Consider the following 21,080-nt stretch of genomic DNA (forward strand, 5'->3'; position numbering starts at 1 on the left):
GTCCTGCATGATTCAGATCAGAGACGTAGTGTTTGAATGATTGAAGAACAACATGTCCCTTGATGAACTTTTTTTCCTTCTTTCTTGCTCTTGCAAAAAACTCCTGTGCACAGGTAATGGATGCTGTGTGGAGAGAGATTTTTGTGTAGCATAGATAAAAATGTCTTTTTCAAAAGTTTATTGAAGATTGTAAACATGCATCAATAAAAAATGGAATTATCTATAGAATACAGAAATACAGAAAACATCTTATTACATAGGAAGAAATTTCTATTCATTCAGACTAGGTGATGGTCCGTTAGATAGTGAGTTATTGTTAGATGGCAATAACTCATGCACCAGCTGTATGGGGGGTTTTGTGCATAAAATGATCTTTTGTTATTTCTTTGTTGGATTTTGATTTTGTTGTTATACCTTTCCACCACTTTGAACAAGAGAAATTGTTGTTTTGGCTTATAGGAACTGTGCCACCTCTGTCACCAGAAAAGGAGAACTGAATAAGAAAAGCAACAGGAAAAAATCAATTTGTACACACCGTTCCCTGGCTTTTATGGCTCTGCTGAGGGACAGTTGTACAAAGCAACGACTGACTTCCACTGTCCCTTTCTAAGTAAGAGACTGAGCAAGTCTCTAGTTTGCTGTGTGGTTAACCACACTGGAAAACTGCATGTTTTTTTAGTTGCTGAAAGATGCAAAGTTATTCCTCATTGGTGGCAGGGTAAACTAATTTATGATGGTGATTTGTTTGGCTGGTTACTTGTGCAGACACATTTTTATAAGGTTATCTTGTGCTGGTTGAATTCAAGCTTTAATGTCTTGAAATGAAAAACTTATTTTATACTACAAAGTCTCTTTCAAGAAAAGAAGTTGTCATCAATTAAGAAAGCTTAAGTTTGATATGTCTGGGAAAAGACTGCTCTCATACAGGAAGCTTTTGAAAACTGTGCTACATATCACGGTTATACTGAGACCTGAATTTCCTAGCAAAGCCTGTCATACATTTACAAGAAATAAAGTTGTGAAGGACAATTGTAAGGAAATTGACGCTACAGTCCATATTTTCGAATATTGGACTAATACTGTGCCAGGCCAGAGAAATATCAATACAGTAAATAAGGAAAGGAAATACTCCTGCTGATGGAATGAAGTATTGATTTAAGAAAGGGTTAAAAATCCGCTGTGTGCTATAAATAAAAAAAATAGTTTTTAACAGTGAATGTGCACTGGTGTTTGTTTAATTTTTTAGAGATTTTCGAGATTCCTAAAAGTGGTAGTATTGCAAAATAGGTAGCACTACAATCCTATTTTATTTCTTAATAAATGACTATAAGGAAAATAGATTCTTTCTCTAAATTATCTGATTTCGCATAAGCACAGACAGACATTGACTGGAAAAGATACTCTGCTCCTGAAGGAAGGATGGATACTTACAGTATATTTATAACCCTCTTTTGAAAAGCTAAGCAGAATTTCAGTTCCATATATTATTTCAGTTAGAGGGAACTAACCTATCTAAGTTATCAGTAATTCATTAAATTGGGGCATCATTAAGGATCTGCCTCTGTGTTTTTATTGGGTTTTAGTGATCAGAATGGGTAAGGACTAATCATCTTTAGAAGCTGAAGAATTTGTACAGCTTGTGGGAAAGATGTGAGGACAAACTCATCAATTAAAAAGAAAAAATAAATCTTTTTTTTTATCAGTCTCAATGGGATAAATGTATCTCCATCAGCACAATCTCCATCTGCTGCTCTTTTACAAATGTAGACTGTATTTGTATACCTTCAGGCAAACCAAGCAAAGCATTATTATATGGAATAATGAATTCAAGTTTTGAACTCTCTAGCATACTATTCTGGTCTAAAGGACACTACCTGGAGCAGTGAGACAGGTTTGATTGTAAAATTGATTACATACAGAGACTTGGGAAAATAATGTCGTGGCCTTTGCTGTCACTGGATGGACTGTTGCATGGTATATTTGCTTTTGGTGAGAATGAAACTAAGGAGCCTGATGCTCTGAAAGATGTGCTGGGTATGTACCTGGGGACTCCATGCACTAGAGGTTTCGTGATGGAAAAGAGAGGTAGTGAAGCACAAGTGATTGCAGGAGCTACAAACCCACGGAAGGCTTTGGTTGGGCTTCGCTGGCGTTAAGGAAGGGGAGCTCTTGCAGTTGAATGGCTGGGCAATCGCGTTGTCCTTGGGTCCAGCTGGACCCGCATTCTCCTTTGTCAGTCTTCCTTTTGTATTCGTTTAATAACCAGCTGCATTGTTAATGTGCAAGGACTGGTTGTTTTTTATAAGACACTTTTTTGTTTCTTTTAAACTAGAAAGATGAAAACTACAGAAGCCTACCACGAGATACTAGTAGCTGGTCTAACCAGTTTCAGAGAGACAATGCTCGTTCATCGTTAAGTGCCAGTCATCCCATGGTGGACAAGTGGCTGGAGAGGCAAGAACAGGTAATATATATGTGTACATATATATATTACTTTATCAATCTAATCTTTATGCTACTCCAAGCTATTACGAAGAAGTGTATTCTTATGTGATATTGGCTCTCTAAGCATGATAAAAGCACCAGCAGTATGCTGACTAAATTTGTATGGGATTCCTTCTGCTTCCAGAAAAACTGCATTAAGACTGAAACAGACAGCTGCAAATTATTTCATTTTTGAATCATAAAGACATTTATAGAGTATGTGGAGTGCTGCCGTTCTTCACAATTGATACCACCAGGGTTATTTGAATTAGACAGTATTATTTTGATAAATATTTTCCTGTTGAAAGCTAATATTATTACTACAGAATAGCCAAATGTGGGTCAGTTTTGGCATTGCGCTTTTAAATGCTTGTTATTCTTAATAATGTAAAATATATTAATTATAAATTTGAAGACAGTGTTATATTTATTTGGTGTACATTTATACTGCTTTTGATCTTGGGCTTTTTTGAGACACTTTATGTATTCGTACGTGTCTGAAATTTTCCAAGAAGTGTCTTCAAATGTGTAATGAAAATGCATCTTTACTATGGAGACTGGAGATATAACAGGAAGCCCATATATAGGATAGCGCATATGTAGGATTATTATCTCATTTTTCTTCTTTATACAATGTGACATGAAAAAATTGAGTTTTTGCATTAAACATAAATATACGAATTTTGTATTTTACAGCAATAGGGCGTAGAACCAGAATTTGCTTTATTCAGCAGGGCTTCAAAATGACATTTGCCATTTGACACAGCTCAAGCTTCTTACACTGTGCTTTGTGAATGGAGGGGAAGGTTTAGAGTCCAACACCGGGCTGGTGTCCTGGGACTGGTCTCCTTCACCCACAAATCCCATACCGGTATTTGAAGTCCAGCATTGCCAACTCCTAGGTATTGCAAACATTCTTTATACAACCCCATTCTCAGTTAAAAAGGAGCTTAAGTAATATCACAGAGTATGAAAACCTAAAAAAACCGAAAGGTGAACTATTAACTATTTTTGTATCTTGTAATTAGCTGCAGATTCACTTCAAATTACAAATTATATGTTTTATGCACAATTAATGATAGTGGTAGTTCTGTAACTATTTTCCTCTCAAAAGATGTAGAGTTAGTGCGGATGAGTTTAGCTGCTGTCTCTGTATCTGCCTGTGTGGAAATGGAAAGTGGGTGCCCAGATTCAAAGGTATCTCCTGTGACAGTTCTGCTTGTTTGATGTTTTCAAGGCATATTTCCACGCGTCATTAGTTTTTCACCATGGCAGTTAATGAAACTGTTGTCTCAGCAAAAGAAGTTGGGATAGGAATCTTAATAGTAATCATCTTATAAAATGTTGTGTACATGAATATTTTAATGTATGATGTTTTATATTAAGTTTTGTGCTGATATTGGTCTCTGAACAGCTTAACTAGTTCAATTTATTCACCAGTTAGGTCAATAATTGGGCACTAGTGGTAGTCTGGAAGCGTATTTGTTACCTGAGTTATCTGATTGAAGTCTGAAATTGCAAATATCATGTTTCTTCTGAGCAAGTTTTCTGCTTTTTGGTTTTTTTTGTTTGTGGTGGTATTTTTGAGAGAGAGAGAGGGTTTGTTCTTTAAATGTGTTAATGAATCTGCATGCACCTGGAAGACCAGGATCCTTTTGTGATTTCATATCACCAGTATAATTAATTACATTGAAATCTGTTTAACAGGGTATGCAGAGAAGAAGAAAGCCTGTAGTCAGATTGGGATGTAGCACAGCTCTGCACAGAGAGGGAGGGAAAGGCCTGGCAGGGGATGGAGTAGCTGCAGACAGAGATACTTTCACTTGTTTTGGGGTTTTTAAAGTCTAATACCCTTTTCAGTATCTTCTGTGGGCTTTTTGTTTTCCCCTGGTTAAGCCTTTCACTTCTGTGAAGAAGAAATTCAAGTGACGAGGTTGCTATCTGGCATAATCAATTTATGGAGCAACTTCCAGTCCTATTCCTGTGTGCTCAACAGAGCTGTGGAGGGGCTGGAGTGGTCTGTGCACCCTGCTGGTATGTGCATGAAAAGTAGCAGACAGTAGGTCTCGCACCAAGGGTAAGGCAGTGAACAGTGCCAAGAAACCTCTAGGGCAGAACCCATTACAGGTACCAGGGGTAATAATAGTCCTGGTCTAACTTGCCTTTATGGCTCTTTAGAGGAGATAGTAGTAAACACTGGATTAATCTTGCAGACTCCAGAGGCTTGTGGCTCGTTGAAGGCTCTAAAAGCTTGCCTCATCTCTTCCTTTTGAATATAAGGCGAAAAAAATTTCCAGGATGGTCTTTGTCAGCTTCCAATATACATGAACATTCACTGGCATTGCGCTTTGAGGAATGAAGGTGTGAGGTACTAAAGAAGTGCAATTATTTTTGTGTGGACAAGACCTCATTTCCCATAAGCAGAACTATGGAGCAAACTGTAATTCTGCAACATCACAGCCCGTTCTGCAGATGAAACTGCAAGACCTTGTTTCTAGGAAATCATTATAAGCTACTGTAGCAGGGACTAATAAGGGCACAGAATTAGATATGTTTGAGTAGTCGTTGGAGGAATAGTTCTGTAAACTTACCTAGGTTTTAGCGCCTAAAAATGGAGGAATGCATGAAGCCCGTTAAAATTCCTGGAAGTAATTGCTTTTGCTCCTATCTATTGTGCTTTACTAGGGCTCTGCTAAATTAGAGTGATACATCAAATAAATGGAAAAGATTATTTCTGCTTTCTGAGTCCTTCAAGGTGTTCTCGTTGTACATGCTGGTTAGCTATATTTACCTAGGAATTGTTCCCAGTTAGTTCCGGACCCCTCTGGTTGTCCACAGGGCAAACCCATGTATTTCTCAGAAAGTTTTGGTATTTCTCAGAAAGTTTTGGTATTTCTCAAGCCCATGAAGTAAGTTATGTGAAACTTTTGTACCAAAGAATCATTTCACACTATAAAGCCAAGAATCCAAATACAGTTTCAGAATACTGCTGGAAAGTTAATGATTGTATTTTTTTACCCTTTTGCTCAATTATTTAGTTAATCCTGTCCTACAGATTGTCAAGTTCTAGGAACAAAATTTGCAATCTTTAATTTAATTCTGAAATACCTTAAAAAAAGAAAAAGTTGTTTTTTGTTCTTCACCTTGCCCTCCACAGCACTTTCTTTTCCCCCACAGCAACCAAACTTTGAGGAATAGTTGAAAAATCTTATTTCCTCTGAGATTTATTCATATATATGGTAATATCACTTTTATTTGAGAAATCTTTTTTCCCTCAGTTCACCTCAAGACTTGCTCAGGCCCTGATCAAATCTGGACTCATGCTGTTTCATACCAGGGAGACATGAAAAGGCAACACATGAAAGAGTTAAACTTTTCACCAATTCCTTAAGTTTTAAGAACACAGAAAGCTTCTCTCGGGTGGTCATTTTAGTTTCATTAGTCAAATTTTGGAACTGGCAGCAATCAAGACACCTTGAACTGAAATAGTATATTCCTTGCTCTGCTGGCAAGGCCTGTTTCGCAGAAGGATTAAGAGGACCCGGCTGTGCTGTGTGCTGGGAAGGGGTGCAAGAGCGGTGGGAGAGGGAAATTCTACAGCTGCCCTGCTTAATTATGAAGCAGATGATCAGCTTTGCAAATACAAAGAGACTGGCTCAATTAGAATGATATATAAATATATCTCTCTCTCTGTGTTTGTATTGGATATATGTCTGTATTTGTCAGTGCATGAAAGCAAGGTTAGGAGATGGAGTAAAATTTCATGATTATTACTGAAGAACAGGTCTGATGCCTAAAATCCCAGTAGCTTTCTAGTATCTAGCAAAAACCAGAGATAAAAGCAATTCAGATGTATCCTGAAATGGGAAGAGATGTTGGTTACTACTGCTGTCTTCTTGAGCAGAAATGTGCTGTATGGAACACTTCCCCTCAGTTATTCTTGTTCATGACATCTGCCCATAGTAATCTGGTACAGTTTCTCTGGTTCCTTTTTCAACGAGATCAGATGTGCAAGTAGCATATGGTCTTACATCTCCAGCTGTAGAGTACCTGCCTTCAGCTTGTATTTTCAGCAAAATAAGGCCTGCTTTTAATATGATTGAATATACTTTCTTAAAACATTTGGATGCTATAAATTAGTGCGTTTCAGCACTGTCAGTTGAAAAAAAGTAATCAGAGCTTCAGAGGAATTTAAACCACTAATTTCCTGTGGATTCTCATGCTCCAACTTACCCATGTTGTCAAATTTTTCATTTAACAGCAAAACCCCTGCTTCTGTTTTATGCCTTAACAGAAGAATAGAAGGCAGAAATGCAGCTCGTTTATTTTGTTTAGTTCTGAACGTTTGGTAGTGGTATAGCTATTGTATATAAATATTTTTATTTTCACTAGTTTATCTCTTTTGTGTTTCTCCTTGTCTGACAGGTGTATTTTGGCTTTGGTTTCTAGGTTTTATTATGACTGTAACTACAGTGGAAAGGTCTGCACCTTTAGTGTTTCATGGCCTGGAAATGGGAAGGCTTGGGGGTTGGAGGCTTTTATCTCAAACTCCTCCCATGCAGAGGTTGAAACTGCAGTAAAAATTCTTGTTATTAGCAAGGAGTTGTGCTTTAAGATTTGGAAAAAGGATTAGTGAGGCTTCAGTTGGAGGAATAATTTTTAACCGGTTGTCCGTCACTCTGTTCAACTTCAAGATGGAGTCCCACTGCTTTCCTCCCTCTCTGAGTCCATACATGTTATAATTTGTCTCTTGTGATAGCAACCTTAATGAACATGGAACCATGACAGTGCATAAATTATAAAATACCAAAGATGGTTTTAAAGCTTGTCATATTCCTTAGAAAGAATTTCTATCACAAAGATAAGAGATATGCGTATGTTCGAAGCTGTAGGCCTTATGCGGAGGCCCATCTCTTTTTTGGGGATCTTCAGTGGATTGAAAGGCTGGAGGTGTATGCGTGTAGCCAGGAAGCTATCCAGGGTTTGTGAAACCAGGCAGGACTACTCTGAGGCTGATCATGGGAGGAAAAAAAATGTTACCAGCTAGTGAACAAGGCCATGGCTCGTGCAGTTTGCTTGGTTCTGCAGGTAGAGCTATAGGGTGTGACCAAGAAAAGCATGGCTTGGCACCTGACTTAGTATTAACTAGTAGGCCGTAGCTATAATTATGGGCAGGTAGCAGCAGTGACCAGTGCATTGGTAGAGGATTCAGTAAAGGTTTACGTTAGTCACAGAGCTGATCAGAAGACCTCAAGGTGCCCCTGCAAGATTTCCAAGTCTCCACAGTCCCATATCCACTCGCAAATGCAGCTTTTTTACTATCTGAGATGGGTTCTTGGCCATGTGATCACACTGGCTTCCACCTGATGGGGTGGTCAACACCCTGAGTGCTACAGCAATTGTTTCTTCTTGCTTTTGTGCTATGAAGAAGGTGAAAAGCTTGATTTGCTCCAAGAATATTTTGTCTTGTATGCTGATGCTACAACTAGTTAGGTATTGACTACTTCCTTTATTTCTGTATACTAGGAGGATGTTAACTCCTTCAGCTCAGAACTCAAATGCTCATATGACATGTAAGCTATAAAGTGTTGGCTTGACCCTCAGCTCAGCAGTTACATCTAGAAGAGGGGCAGTTATGTCTCAGCAAGGGCAGCAGTTGCATCTAGCTCTAAGCCAGCCAAATGCCCTGTCTGGCTGCCAGCAGAGCCCCTTGACACCTTGGAGCCATTACTAAACACAGGTGTAAAAATATTTTTCTTTTTTTTCCTTTTTCTTTAACTAATCACACCTTTGGAATATTTTTATATATGTAATATGGTCAAAATTATTAAAAAATTTCTAATAGCCTTTGACTTCCCATAAGAGTGTAGTGGGATTGGGGTATCACTGATCTGTACATGACCACAATGAAGTGATTATTCTGTTGACTTGTTTCAGTGTTCTCCCTGTGTTATATTTATTATTATTATACTAGAAAAAATACTGTGCATAGTGAGCTCCAAAAAGAGAAGCCTATATTTAGGTGTTTACAAAGTGAGTACCTACATAAAAATACCCAAACTCCTATTGTGTAGTACTGGAGTCTAGATCTGCATCGAGTTGAGACGTGCGTGAGCTCAGCTGGGTCATGTCCAGGCTGGACCCCACTGAGCTGCTTCTAGTGGCTCAGGCTCTGGTGGGTGTTGAGGTGCCCAGTTCCTTCAAATATGTCTCCATGTGGGAGACTTGCTGGACCTGGTTCTGTATTACGTGTCAGAATGCTTAGGAAGGGGAATGGGAGGGGTCAAACAAACTCTTATGATGGGCATGTAAGTTCTCTGTTTCTGTATTTATAACTTCTGCTTTTTAAGGTTAAATTTTTTACCATGTTTTTTCTGTAGTGAGAATCAGAATCACAGGCCTTTTCTGGGTTTAAATCTGACTTTGAACCTAACTGGCTTCAAGCCCAGATTTCTAAATCTAAACCTGATTTCTGTATTTAAAAGCCATTTGATTTTTAGATTCTAACTTGATCTATTTCCAATTTTTATGTAGACTCAAATTCCTACCCCCCAGAAGAGTTGTAATGTCTTCTGAATTCAGAAGAATCTCTGTATTCTTCTGTATAAAGCTTAGATATGAATATGCTAATACATGTATTTATTAAATATTATCTAAATGTGTGTGTATAACCACAGAAACAGAGAGAAGAAGCCTTAAAGAGGAAAGCTTATCTTTATACTGATGCATCAGTATGTACAGAGACAGAATCGAACTTCAAACTACAGTATGTATGATTTTTAAGAAAATATTAACCTGGAATTTAGAGGTCTGTGTGCTTCTATGAAAAGTGGGCATTTGTGGACATGACCTTAATTGTATATTTTGGAAGGAGATTATTTGTCTTGGAGTCATGAACAGATTTGAAGTTGTTTTTCAGTGCTGACGGCTTCAGTTTATATGAGGTAGGAGGTTGGAATAAACAGCTTTATTGCTTGGGGACAGCTGTAGTGGTGACACTTCTATAAACAATGTTCCATGCTGGCATCTATCTTGTTCTCCTTTGAAAAATAATCTGTCATTTCATACTGTGTATTAAATAGGTGAGACAGTTTGGGAGCTACAGTCTACTTTCGGTTATGTGCTGCTGTGTAGATATGAATTCAGTGGCAGAATGTAGCTCTATATGTGTCCACAATTTTAAAAACAAGCAAACAAAAAAACAAACCAGAAAAGTCAGTTTAACAAAAACCCTCATATGTTTTAATTATTATAAGAAAAGACATGCATCATGTTCAGATATATATCCTCACACTCAAACACGCTCACTGTCATAGATATAGGTACACATGCACATAAGTATGCAGATGGACTGGGCTGAAATTTAAAGAATCTTAGAATCATAGAATAGCCCAGGTTGGAAGGGACCTTGAAAGATCATCTGGTTCAACCTTTTGTGGGAAAGGGAGCCTAGATGAGACTACCTAGCACCTGCTTCAATCCCATCTTGAAAACCTCCAGTACTGGGAACTCTACCACATCCCTGGAGAGGTTGTTCCAGTGAATGATTGTTCTCACTGAAAAAAAAATTCTTTCATGTATCAAGATGTAACCCCTCCTGGTGCAACTTGTACTTGTAGCCCCTTGTCTTCTCCATGTGGCTCCTTTTGAAGAGAGCACCTCTGTCTTTCTTGTAGCCACCCTTTAAGTAATGGAATACTGTGATGAGGTCCTCCCTGAGCCTTCTCTTCTCCAGGGAGAAAATACCTAACTCCTTCAGTCTTTCCTCACAAGGCAGGTTCTCCAGTCCTTTGATCATCTTTGTGACCCTCCTTTGGACCCTCTCCAGTCTGTCGGCATCTTTCATGACTTGTGGGGACTAGAACTGGACATGATACTCCAGGTGCTGCCTGACAAGCGCTGGTATCAGCTAGTATCTGCTAGACTACCTACTCTATTCTGCAGAACTTTTCTAAAGAGTGTTGGCATGCATGAAGGGCTTTTTTAGACTTGCTAGTAACCATACACTGCTCATTTCCTGCCCTTTTGGACCAAAGTATTTAAAGAATCATGTTCATATGGTAGTTAATGGTAATAAATCTATGATACCAGGGATATAAGTAATACTCTTTTAAATTACATGGACATGCTGTAAGAAGCTTTAAATAAATTATTGCTGTTACTTTTCTGACTATTTTGTAAATATTTTGCAGAACAGTATTACTTCTGGCTTTTTTGATTGCTGCCTGTCCATGGTAGCAGGTCAGATAAGCACATCTGAAAATCCCTTACTGGGCTTGGAAAAGCATATAATCTAAAGGATGTCTCAGGTCTTCCTTTTCTTCTTTTAAGAACTTGTTTTCTTTCTTCGTGCTGTGAAAAAGGTTTGTTTTCTCACATCTTTGCTTTTTAGTCCAGGCGTATATAATGTATCCCAACAAATTGTTAATAATAGAAACACTCTCACCATTTTCATAATGCGCTTATTGCTGCTACCATGCCGTGTCCTCAAAAGCCCCCGTGGGAGAGTGTTACGAGTTAGTACCGTGCAGCCCTGCCCGAGGTGGTGACGGCTGCGCGGGTCCCAGGGGCTCCATGCAGCCCTGCCTGCATGGACGGGAGCACGGGGACAAGGTGGCCCTGCAAAGGCAGAGCGAGCAATACCAAGCAGGAGCCACAATTACGGTGTGCCAAAGTAATGCAGAAGTGAAATACATCAGTAAAATTAAAATTTGTCCTCATTCCCTTGGTGGGTAATACAGTTAATGAAAATAGATCTAACCAAATTAAGATAATTTATTTCATTAGTTTACAGCACTGTAAAACTTTTCAGGGCAGTACAGCCCTTCCGTACAAACCTGAAATAGATGCAGTTCCACTATTCACTTCAAAGACCACAAAGGTTAAAAGTTTTAAGTGTATTAAAGCAATTCTGTTAATTGTGTCTATAGAGGATTCTCCCTCGCCCTTGCTAAAGTATTCTTCATTTAAAATTCACATTATGCTTGTACCGCATTCTAGCCTTTTAACCAAAGTGTAAATATGTAAGTGATTACTTGTATCTTTGAGGATTAAAAAGAAATTCTGCATTTTTGTTTCAGAAGGTGGTACTGGTAGTACGTCGTATTGATACTTTACCCTTTTTTCTTTCTGTTTTGTGTTCTTCTCATTTTCTCTGCTCTACCTTTCTCTTCTTCTTGCATACCTGCTTTGTGTTTTACAACACAGATTTCTACAGGACAGCAACCAATTCCTTGGAAAGAAAGAGATGGCATCTCTAAATCCCAGCTCCCCAAATCTCTTCATTGTTTTATTTTCTAGAGTCTTGATGATGTCCTTTTTTATATTCTATTAGAAAGACACCATTCAAAATCAGAAAGTTATCCAAATACTGTTTTTTTCCCTGTTCCTTTCAGATGATAAGAAAACCCAAGACTGAGAATTTGCTTGGTTTTGTTGCCAAGCCTAACTTCTATAATTCTGCATTAGAAGTCAGTCTGGCCCTAGCTTAAGCTTCACATTAACTTAATTTTCAGTTAACTTAATTTGCATTTTAGAATTTGCTTGACTTGAAATGGAGAAATAAGTGCCTTTTTTTTTTTTTTAAACAGTCTGATTTTCTTCCTGGTACAATTTTTCTTATAAATGGCTAATGTTACCGATTTAAGAGAAATATTTATATTATTAATTTGTAGTGGAAGTTGTAGTCCTTCCTACAATAAAACAGAACAACTTATCCAGACAGGAACATGGATGTACAGGCTCTTGCTTTTCACTGTAGTTTTTAGGTGAGATTCAGGTAAATCACTGATGAGTCATGCAACTCAGTTAATTCGAAACAGAACAGAAATAAAGTCAGAGTGGTTATTGTGGGCGAGGGAAAATGACAGATTTTATCTGAATGGGAAACTTACATCATTTATTGAACGATTTTTGTACTTTTTTTCTTTCTATGAATTATTAAGGGTGCTTTCAGAAGAGGGCCAAGTTTGTCCTGTCTGTTGTGGAAGTGATCGTTAATTTATCTTCCATTGATGGAAACAGGAAAGGCATTTATTCTTTAAAATCCTGTGTGGACAGGTCACTTTAATGTCATGGTTGTACCTTGCTGTGAAGGGGAATACTACTGTGTAAGTTGGAGTTAATAATTGAGTTATGTAGAAGCAATTTGTCTGGTTTTTGTTTTATTTTGGGTTTTAAATTTAATCTTGATTTTATTGCTTAAGTACGAGCATTTCATTATTGAATGTAGTACTCTTCGGCTGTATTAAGTGCTTACTGTAATTTATAGGATACTTTGAGAAATGTCATGATTCCTCATGAGGTGACACAGCAAGATTTAGTGAGTGCAGCAACTGAGTGAATGGAATTACGTAATATGACCTAGTTGATGCGATATACCATAAGACTGTAATTTATTTCATCAGTATAACTGGAAGAGAAAAGAAGAAAATAGGCCAGCCTTGCCAATTCATTCACTGACTGATTTGAAAATAAGTCCATTCTAAATTTATCTTGAAACTACTTGGAGTTGCATATGAAATGGTCAACCTTGATAGTTTCCAGGGCTGGGGAGGGGGCGAGTGGGGAGCATAGGAATTTGGTTGCTTAGGAAATCAGGATGTACGAAAAAGTTATTTACTTTTGTATGTGTCACATGCAAAACAGAAGAAACAACCATTTCTCTCTTCTTTTTAAATTTATTTTATTTGGCCTGATTTAATAAATAATTAAAAAGTGTTTTCATAAGACCCAGCAACTAACTGCCAACTGCCTTGTGGCACTGATAAGGGCTTTTGCTGAATCCCTATGCCAAAGAAGGAAAACTGATTTCTAACTGATGCAGTTACTCTGGTTGAGGCGGGTTCTATAGTCAGGATACGCAGACTTAAAAAAAATACAGCACAACTGGTGTTTCCATGAGGAAGTAATCGATTGGAAACATGTGGAGCACTAAAAATACTAATGAACTAAAGACCTTCTGTAATCTACTGCTGTAAAGATTTTACTTTTGAAATAAATATTCCTTTTAAGTTTTGATCTCTTGTATGTGATATTTTAAGAATAAAAATTGTTGCCCAGATTCCATATTAAGGTATCACTCACTTTCATGCCAGCTGCATGTGATTACTTTAACTTCTCTTGGATTGAAAATTTTTATGCTGCTTTTTCCAGCCCAGAGATGACTATTTATGAATTTGAACAAAATCAGTTGGCTATTATTATTTTAGCATATTTGCCATTTAAAATATTGTTTGTTTTCACAGTTTAAAAATTAATGTTAAGGGCAGCATACATATGCAACTATTGCCAAAACAAAAACAAACAAACATCCTTTAGGTTGTATATTGCAAACATTTTTACAAACTGTAGAATAACCACCTGAGGAGTGAAGTACCCAGTATGAACAAAACCTCTTAGTATTTCTTCAGAATACTAGGCAAGAAGCCAGTGTTCAATCACTTTGTATCAAAACTTAATTTCCTCTTCCTTTTGGATACCCTCATTTGTCTTCAAAAATCTTTTATTTCCTAATCTGTAGGAATTCATGATTGCTTATAATTTCAACTCATTTATCCAAAGCATGGACTAAATTTAAATGTCCCAAAAGAAAGCAGTCGTATCTGTGAGCATCTCTATTTAAAATTACTGAAAGTTACATTTTTATTTATCTTGATTTTCTAGGCAATAATTGTTACAACAAAGCACAGATTTCATAAAGCAAGCCCATCAGTATTTCTTCCTTGTAGTTACACTTCATCACTATAAATAGCTTTCTCTACATAAAGACTCTTTTAACTCATCCTCTCATCAAAACTGATGGATTTTGCTGGTGATTTGAAGGTCAGTAAAATTGGCCTCTGTGCAAAAGCAGCATCTTATAATATTATATACTTCAGTAGGATAGCGTGTATCGCAGTGTTCTGGGTAGTAGAAATTAATGGGGCTCAAGGACTCTGCCATTTTCCCCCTAAATTACCAAATGTCAGTCTCACTGGAAAGCTGAAGGTTGGGCAGGAGGCACTTCAGCTTCGTACTGGTGTGTCAGGGGACAGCAGAGAATACTGGGATGTAGGCTGGGAAATGTGTAGAAAAAAAACAAAAGAAATTACTATATCTGAATCTATGTGAAATTCCTACCCCATTGCAATGCAGTTCCCTGATGACTTTTTTCATTTTACATCTACATGTGCATGTAAATATAAAAAGAGGCACAGCTGAAGAGAAGTTATACCCTCCCATGCCGGGCCCCTGGGGGCTTGAGCATGCTGGTGTCAGGCACGCTTTGACTTGTCTTACTTACTCTAAAGCCAAACCTCAGAAACCTGGGGTGAACTCAGAGCCGTGCTTGTGTCTGCAGCATGCAGCTGGGGCTCTGTTTCGGGATGGTGGGAGTCGTTTCAAAACTGCCTCCCGGGTGTTTCAGCAGGGCAAACAGCAGCTGCCAAAGCTCTGCTGGCTTGTGCTAGCTGGAAGCTGGCGGGTGTCCTGGTGAGAAGTGATACCTTTCTGGATCATCTAAATTTGGAGCCTCTACGAAAGACAAAATTTATTTGATTCATGACAGCACCTTTCTGTTTGCCACTTAACATACAGAAAACTTTCCTGTTCGTTTTTATAGTTCAGCATTCTTACTGCTCATCCATATATACATTAGAGTTAAATGAAGTACACGTCCATACTTGTTTATATACTAGAAATACAGAACATTTCATTAACTGTTTACTTTTAGAAGCAGTATTTTAAAATGCTGTCATGGATGACATGCATATATATATGTGTATGTCTATCTATATGTTTAAATGTATCCATACATAACTTGTAAAACTTACTTTATGACAAATGTTTTTCTTATCTCTGTATTTTTAAATACATTTATGTTGTGGATTTCTCCGTCACCTTCCTGATGCTATGATTATCCCTGTAACTTTAGTAATTGTTTTAGAGGGGAAAGTGCCTAGTGTAAACTTCTGCATACTAGAGGAGGTAGCAAAGAAATATAATTTTGGTTTTTTTGAATCTGATTTTGGTTTTGAGCCTAAAAAAGCAGTAGGCTTTGTGGACGTATACCTACAGCTAGCCTGAAATTATGGTGATGGCATAAGATGCTGGGTTTGTTCAATCATGCGTAGCAGTATCAGTTTAATTCATTTAACAATCCGGAAAATTAGTCTGAAGCAATGTGTTTTAAAAGTACTACTAATAATTATTCATCTCAAATTCTGATTTATGAAGATTTGTCAGGAAAGGCTGAACTTCAAGCATGTAAGTACTACCCATCAGTTTCTCAGTTCTCCAGTCTTGGATTATTTTCCTTTCCCCGTTTTAATCCGATAGTCTGAACTGGGATCGCTTTTAGGTAATTGTGGCGATTGAAATCAAGGAGATGCTAAATAAGATTGGGGGTCAGCAAAGCTATTGGTGTGGCAAAGTTTAACAACGTGGAATCTGGGAAGCAGAGTCTCACTTCGATCCAGAGCAAGAAGCTTGAATATCGTTTCAAGAAGGAATGTTTCAGAAATGCTCAGATAACCAGTTCATGCTCAGTCCTGTAGTATTATAAATCTGTAAATGGATTCTGTAAGTCACCTCTCTTATCTCGTTTACACAGTTAAATTTTTTTTTTTTTCTGAAGACATTAATTTCACAGTGTTGGATAGTTTAATTTTCTTCCCTTCTATTTTAGTAGACTGGCAGTGCAGATATCACCATCTCTGACACGTCATTTTTTCTCTGTACAATGCGGTGTATTTTGTGGCTCTAGTGCAGCAGTAGACTGGCCCAGAAATCACAATCTGGGATTATTGTCTTTGTGTATCCTCAAGGAGTAATATTTTAAAGTCACTGCATCTGTTGGTACTTAAGAGCACGATTTTTACTTTTTAATTTTGCCAGTTTTTACCATCTGTGTATCTGGTTTTTGGCTCCTTGATTTAATTTTTCAGTTTAATTTCTCAGTTGCACTGGGATTTCTTTCTCTTTCTCACACATGCTCTTTTTGACTCATCCATGAACTTACATTAAAAAAAAAGAGGAATTATTTACGGCAGTTGCATAGTAAAATTCTTGGCCTTCACAATTTGTTTTTTTTAATGATATCTTTTTATCGAGTCTCTTCTAGTAAATGCACGTCATTTTTGGAAGTGAAATAACTTTTATTAGACTTGGTTTAAGTTTTAAAAAATTAGTTTGGATTAAATTGAAGCATTTTGGCGGGAAAAGCTAGCTTGGTCACATTAAACACGTTCTAGTCTTCCATATTCATTTAGTTTTTAATGCCCAAGAGGGAATAATTTTCTTGAGAAATCTGTGTTATAATCATAAACAGACATAATTCAGTAATTTTCTCATGAAACATTGGCTGAAGTTTTGGCACTAACAACTTGAAACTCACACAAGCAGGAACATTTTTGTTTAAATTCCAAAAAAAATACTAATGAAATATATTATAATAGAAACAAAGTATACATACAGTGTGTTACAGACTGTTTTCAATAAAAAGTATGTATCTTCATCAATTGAATGTCTCATGAACTCAGGCATGTTCTAGCACTTCAAGAATGTTCTGATAGTACTTCAGTCATTTTCTCTGCTTATCCCTGAGAAGTTTTTACAAAAAATTACATTATGTAAATAAGTTTTTAATGTACGAGAGTAACTGAATAGCACATCTATCAAATATTTTGCTTCTGTATGTGTTTGTGAATACTGAAAACTTGACTGCTGCTCTGATCTTTTCCTTGACATATGTATTTTGCTTCTCACTTAAAATATAATACATTTCTTAAGGGCGAATTTAATGGCTTTTTAAAAAACAAGCTGGTTTATTTTTAGCCTCTTTCAAATATTTTGTAACTGAGGATTTTAAAGTTTATTTTTACCTTGTGGTGTACTTGCTTGCTCATAGCTGATTTTTGAACCAGAATATGGACTTGCTTCCTTTTTGATCTTTTTTTTTTTTTCTTCTGGTTTCTAATGAATATTTTGTGTAGTGCTGCACAAAACAATGAGTAAGAGTTACATTAAAATACCAGCACTAGCAGGTAAAAACATGTTCCTTTTTGAATACGTGGCTCCCATAATCTATAGTACCCTTTCTGTTTGTGTGGGCTGCTTTGAATTATTTTTCTTAATGCTGTGGACTATCAAAAGACCACAAGAAATACTTTGTTCATGTGAGAAAGCATTTTTGAAATGAAGCGTTGCTGTGAAATTCCGAGGAGGAGAATTAGTTGTCTTCTCTTCTGTCTACATATGCCTGTAGTTTTTCCTAAATACACTCTGTAACCTTTTTTTACTGTGTTACGAAACTGGGAGAACGTGGTGGTTTTTTACCAAATGATTTGATTTTTCATTCCCACTCGATTTCTGTTGTGTTTTGCTGAAAACTTTTTGTTTCAGAGGAAGAGGAGTGTTAGTGTCTTATTTTAAATTCTCAGCTGTCATTAAAAAAACTTAGTGGAGTTTTCCAGTTTTACTAATAGAGATTCAAACCTATTTGAGTGGTACCAGAATGATTGAAACTCCATTTTTCAAAATTTGATTTCCAAAATTATCCCTGGCTTTAAGGATTTTATCACTGCCAGGTTTAACTAACTGATTTCCTGACAAACATTCTGTTGCTGTAAGTAAAGGGGAAAGCTGAGTGAGCAAACCAGTACGCATTTTCCAGTGTACTGTGAGATGTGCACTTCGTTACAACACTGTAATTAACATCCATGCAGGAATGGAATTGATTTAGAGTTGGTAATATGTGATCAAAAGGCTGCTGATCATTTGTTTTCCTGTGGCTTGAATCTTAAAAAGTTGTATGTTTTCAGTTAGGAGTATAAATTAAGAATAAAAGGTAGGGTGCTTTCACTACTAGGGTTTGTAGTCCCTAGGACTACTTAGAAAGTGCCAGCGAAAATGATCACCTCTGCTGTCTTTGTTTCTTGTCTTCCACATGGAAAACAAGTTGGTCTCATATTCTCGTGAGGTGGAGCTGTAACAGCGTGTGAGCAGAAGCGTGCATGCGTTGGTCTTCCTATAGTGTCGCTTTATTTTGGGCTGAGAGAATTCAAGCAGTATTAAGAGAAGGGGAATCGAAGTGCAATGATGAGAGCAATCCATCCATTTCCAGCAGCATCCCCTCTGAACTGGAGCCTTGCTCCTACCCTGAATCTGTACTGACTGTGTAACTCTAAGGATAACCCATATTTGAATGCCAGACACTCAGTTGTGCTTTACTATGTATTTTAAAAGGCTTGTGGGAAGCTAGATGTAAACTTTCATGTTAGATAGTTTCCCAGCTGACTGGTACATTGAATTCATTGAGAATAGGAAGGGCTGGTTCAATTCATTTCCATCCCTTGTATCTCAGTCATTTTCTGCAACGACGCATAAGGATTGATTACCATAGCAACAGTGTTTTAGCTTGTACTACTGTGAAGGTGGTTAATGATAATAGGATTATCTAGTCATTTTAAATCCTGTTATATATTATTAGGTCATCTGAACCATCCTCTTGCTGTGTATTGAGTTATTCCCTGGAGCCTATCTCGTACTTTTTTGTCCACGCTGCTTTTAGATGTGTTGAACAGTGGGGATTCTGCGTCTTCCCTTGGGAGACTTTCACAATCTGATGTATCACCCCACTAAGGATTTTCTTCTGATATTTAGCCTCATTTTAACTCCTTTCTCCCAGCTACGTGGATCTGTACCGCATGGAAGTTCTGTTCTAATCTTCTTCCCTATCCAGCATTTGCAATTAAACCTTCTTCTTTACCTGCATCAGAATATAACAGCTCAGTATTTGTGCATTTTGGGAGTTTCTTATGGGGAAAAGCAGGTTTCTAAACCCATCATATTTTCTTCTTCTTGACCACCTCGTTTTGATAGCAAAGTGCCTAGTACTCAAACACTGTTTAGATGACCTGAACTGTGTAGACAAAGAGCTTCCAACTGTCCAGTGCTTAAATATGTTTGCTTCAGGATATGCACCACTAGATTGCTGGTTCTTATGCATGCATCTATGCCTCACTCCATCTGATGTCTATAGTAGTGTGTGGTGAGTGGGAAGGTGTAGTTTTTTTCTCATAAAACTCGAGAGATGCTCCTTAACCTGTGACACAAGTCAGCAGAAGTAACGTCTCAGTCCGCCCTTCTTGTATGACCAGTCTAAATGTGGATGGGCATAGATATCTCTGCTATCCTCCACATACACAGGTTGCACACTTTATCCTCTCTTGTGATTTATTGTGTTTCTAAATCCTTTCTACCTACATGTTTTTCCACCATGAAGAGAAATAATTTCCAGTCATGTCCAAAGAGACATACAAGTGGAAATGCAGTTGTCCTGCTCTACTTAAGGCATTGCACAGTCTGTGCTACATGTAGGTTGGCTAGACCAGGAATTAGTTTAAAACAGGTATATAAAGTACTTCTCTATATAGTCAGGCCATGGGTTACCTGCAGATATATTACATCATTGTCATACTCTGTCCACTTTCTCAAAAGTTGTTGTGGATTTGGTAAATAAGAAAGAAGAGTATTGACATCTTTCCAGTAATATGTTGTTCTCACTGCTACTTATGCTTTTTGACTAATTTTCTTCATTAATATTTGATGTCATACATTTGCCCATTTCTTTTTTTATTAATCTACAGTATAAATAAGTACATATTACATTAATATTCATCCATACTACCCCAAGAGAGCAGAAGACTGGGAATTGCCATTTGAAATTACTTTTAGAGCTAAATTTGTTGAAAAAATATTTGATGCTGCAGTAAAAAACAGGTATATTAAATCTCCCTCAATATTATCATGGACTAATTCTTTAATTTGTGGTGATTTTTGCTGGGTTTTTCTTTTGAGAGGTGGTGCTACTTTTTCCAAGCCCTTTGATGCTTAGACTAGATTGCATTTCTTCGAATGCATTATCTTACATTCATTCAAGTTTCAATTTCCTCAGTCACCAGGCTTCTCAGTCCACCAGTGTGATATATATATCTGGAAACTCTCGCAAAGCTCATTGATCATGTTTTAAAAGATTGTTTTAAACCTAAGTTGTATTTCACTGGCAAATTTCATCACTTTATTTTTAACTTGCTCTTCCAGATTATTAATTCTTTAGGTTACTTTATCTTGCTGTCAGTCCCTTAGGAAAGTATTAGCTTTTCTATTTTAAAGATTGTTTTAATGTTATTTCATTTCTGTGTGTATATACACTCCTGTTCTTTTTCTCTGTTCGTTACTGCCTTCAACCTAGTTATATGTAAAGAGAGAAAGACAAGTGCATTTCATTAATTTTAAGGATTCCTCTTGCCTACACTGTCTAGAATATATGTGTGCAAGATACTTCTTTAAGTTTTGTTGTTTGGGTTGTTTTTTTAATTAAATCAAACTCAAAAAGTTTGTAACTATTAATATTAAGGAACTATTTTGAGTCTGTAAGTAGCTGAGGATAAACTACAAAAAAAAGAGTGGGGAACCTGCTGATTTTAGTAAACGAAAATCCACAGGTTTTAAACTCATCTGTTTGTTTCTCCCCATATTTTCTTCAAATGGAGAACACCATGAGCTTTATTAATTACAGTGAGAAACCACAACCTTTGTCCCAGAATTTTCTATTT

At 37.1% G+C, this 21,080-nt stretch overlaps 1 protein-coding gene across 8 annotated transcripts in view; it reads left to right on the plus strand.

Annotated features, from left to right (window-relative positions):
• Window positions 1–21,080, plus strand: part of PARD3 (par-3 family cell polarity regulator) — a 458,445-nt gene that overhangs the window by 198,786 nt on the left and 238,579 nt on the right. For 6 of the 8 annotated variants that reach the window (XM_059818399.1, XM_059818402.1, XM_059818398.1 and 3 more), the window contains exon 5: window positions 2,333–2,464. The exons of the other annotated variants lie outside the window; for them this stretch is intronic. In XM_059818399.1, the coding sequence (XP_059674382.1) occupies window positions 2,333–2,464 (132 nt within the window). The remainder of the gene's footprint in view (window positions 1–2,332; window positions 2,465–21,080) is intronic. 8 annotated transcript variants of the gene reach the window in all.

Source organism: Gavia stellata, chromosome 6 (genome assembly GCF_030936135.1).
Source record: "Gavia stellata isolate bGavSte3 chromosome 6, bGavSte3.hap2, whole genome shotgun sequence".
NCBI lineage: Eukaryota > Metazoa > Chordata > Aves > Gaviiformes > Gaviidae > Gavia > Gavia stellata.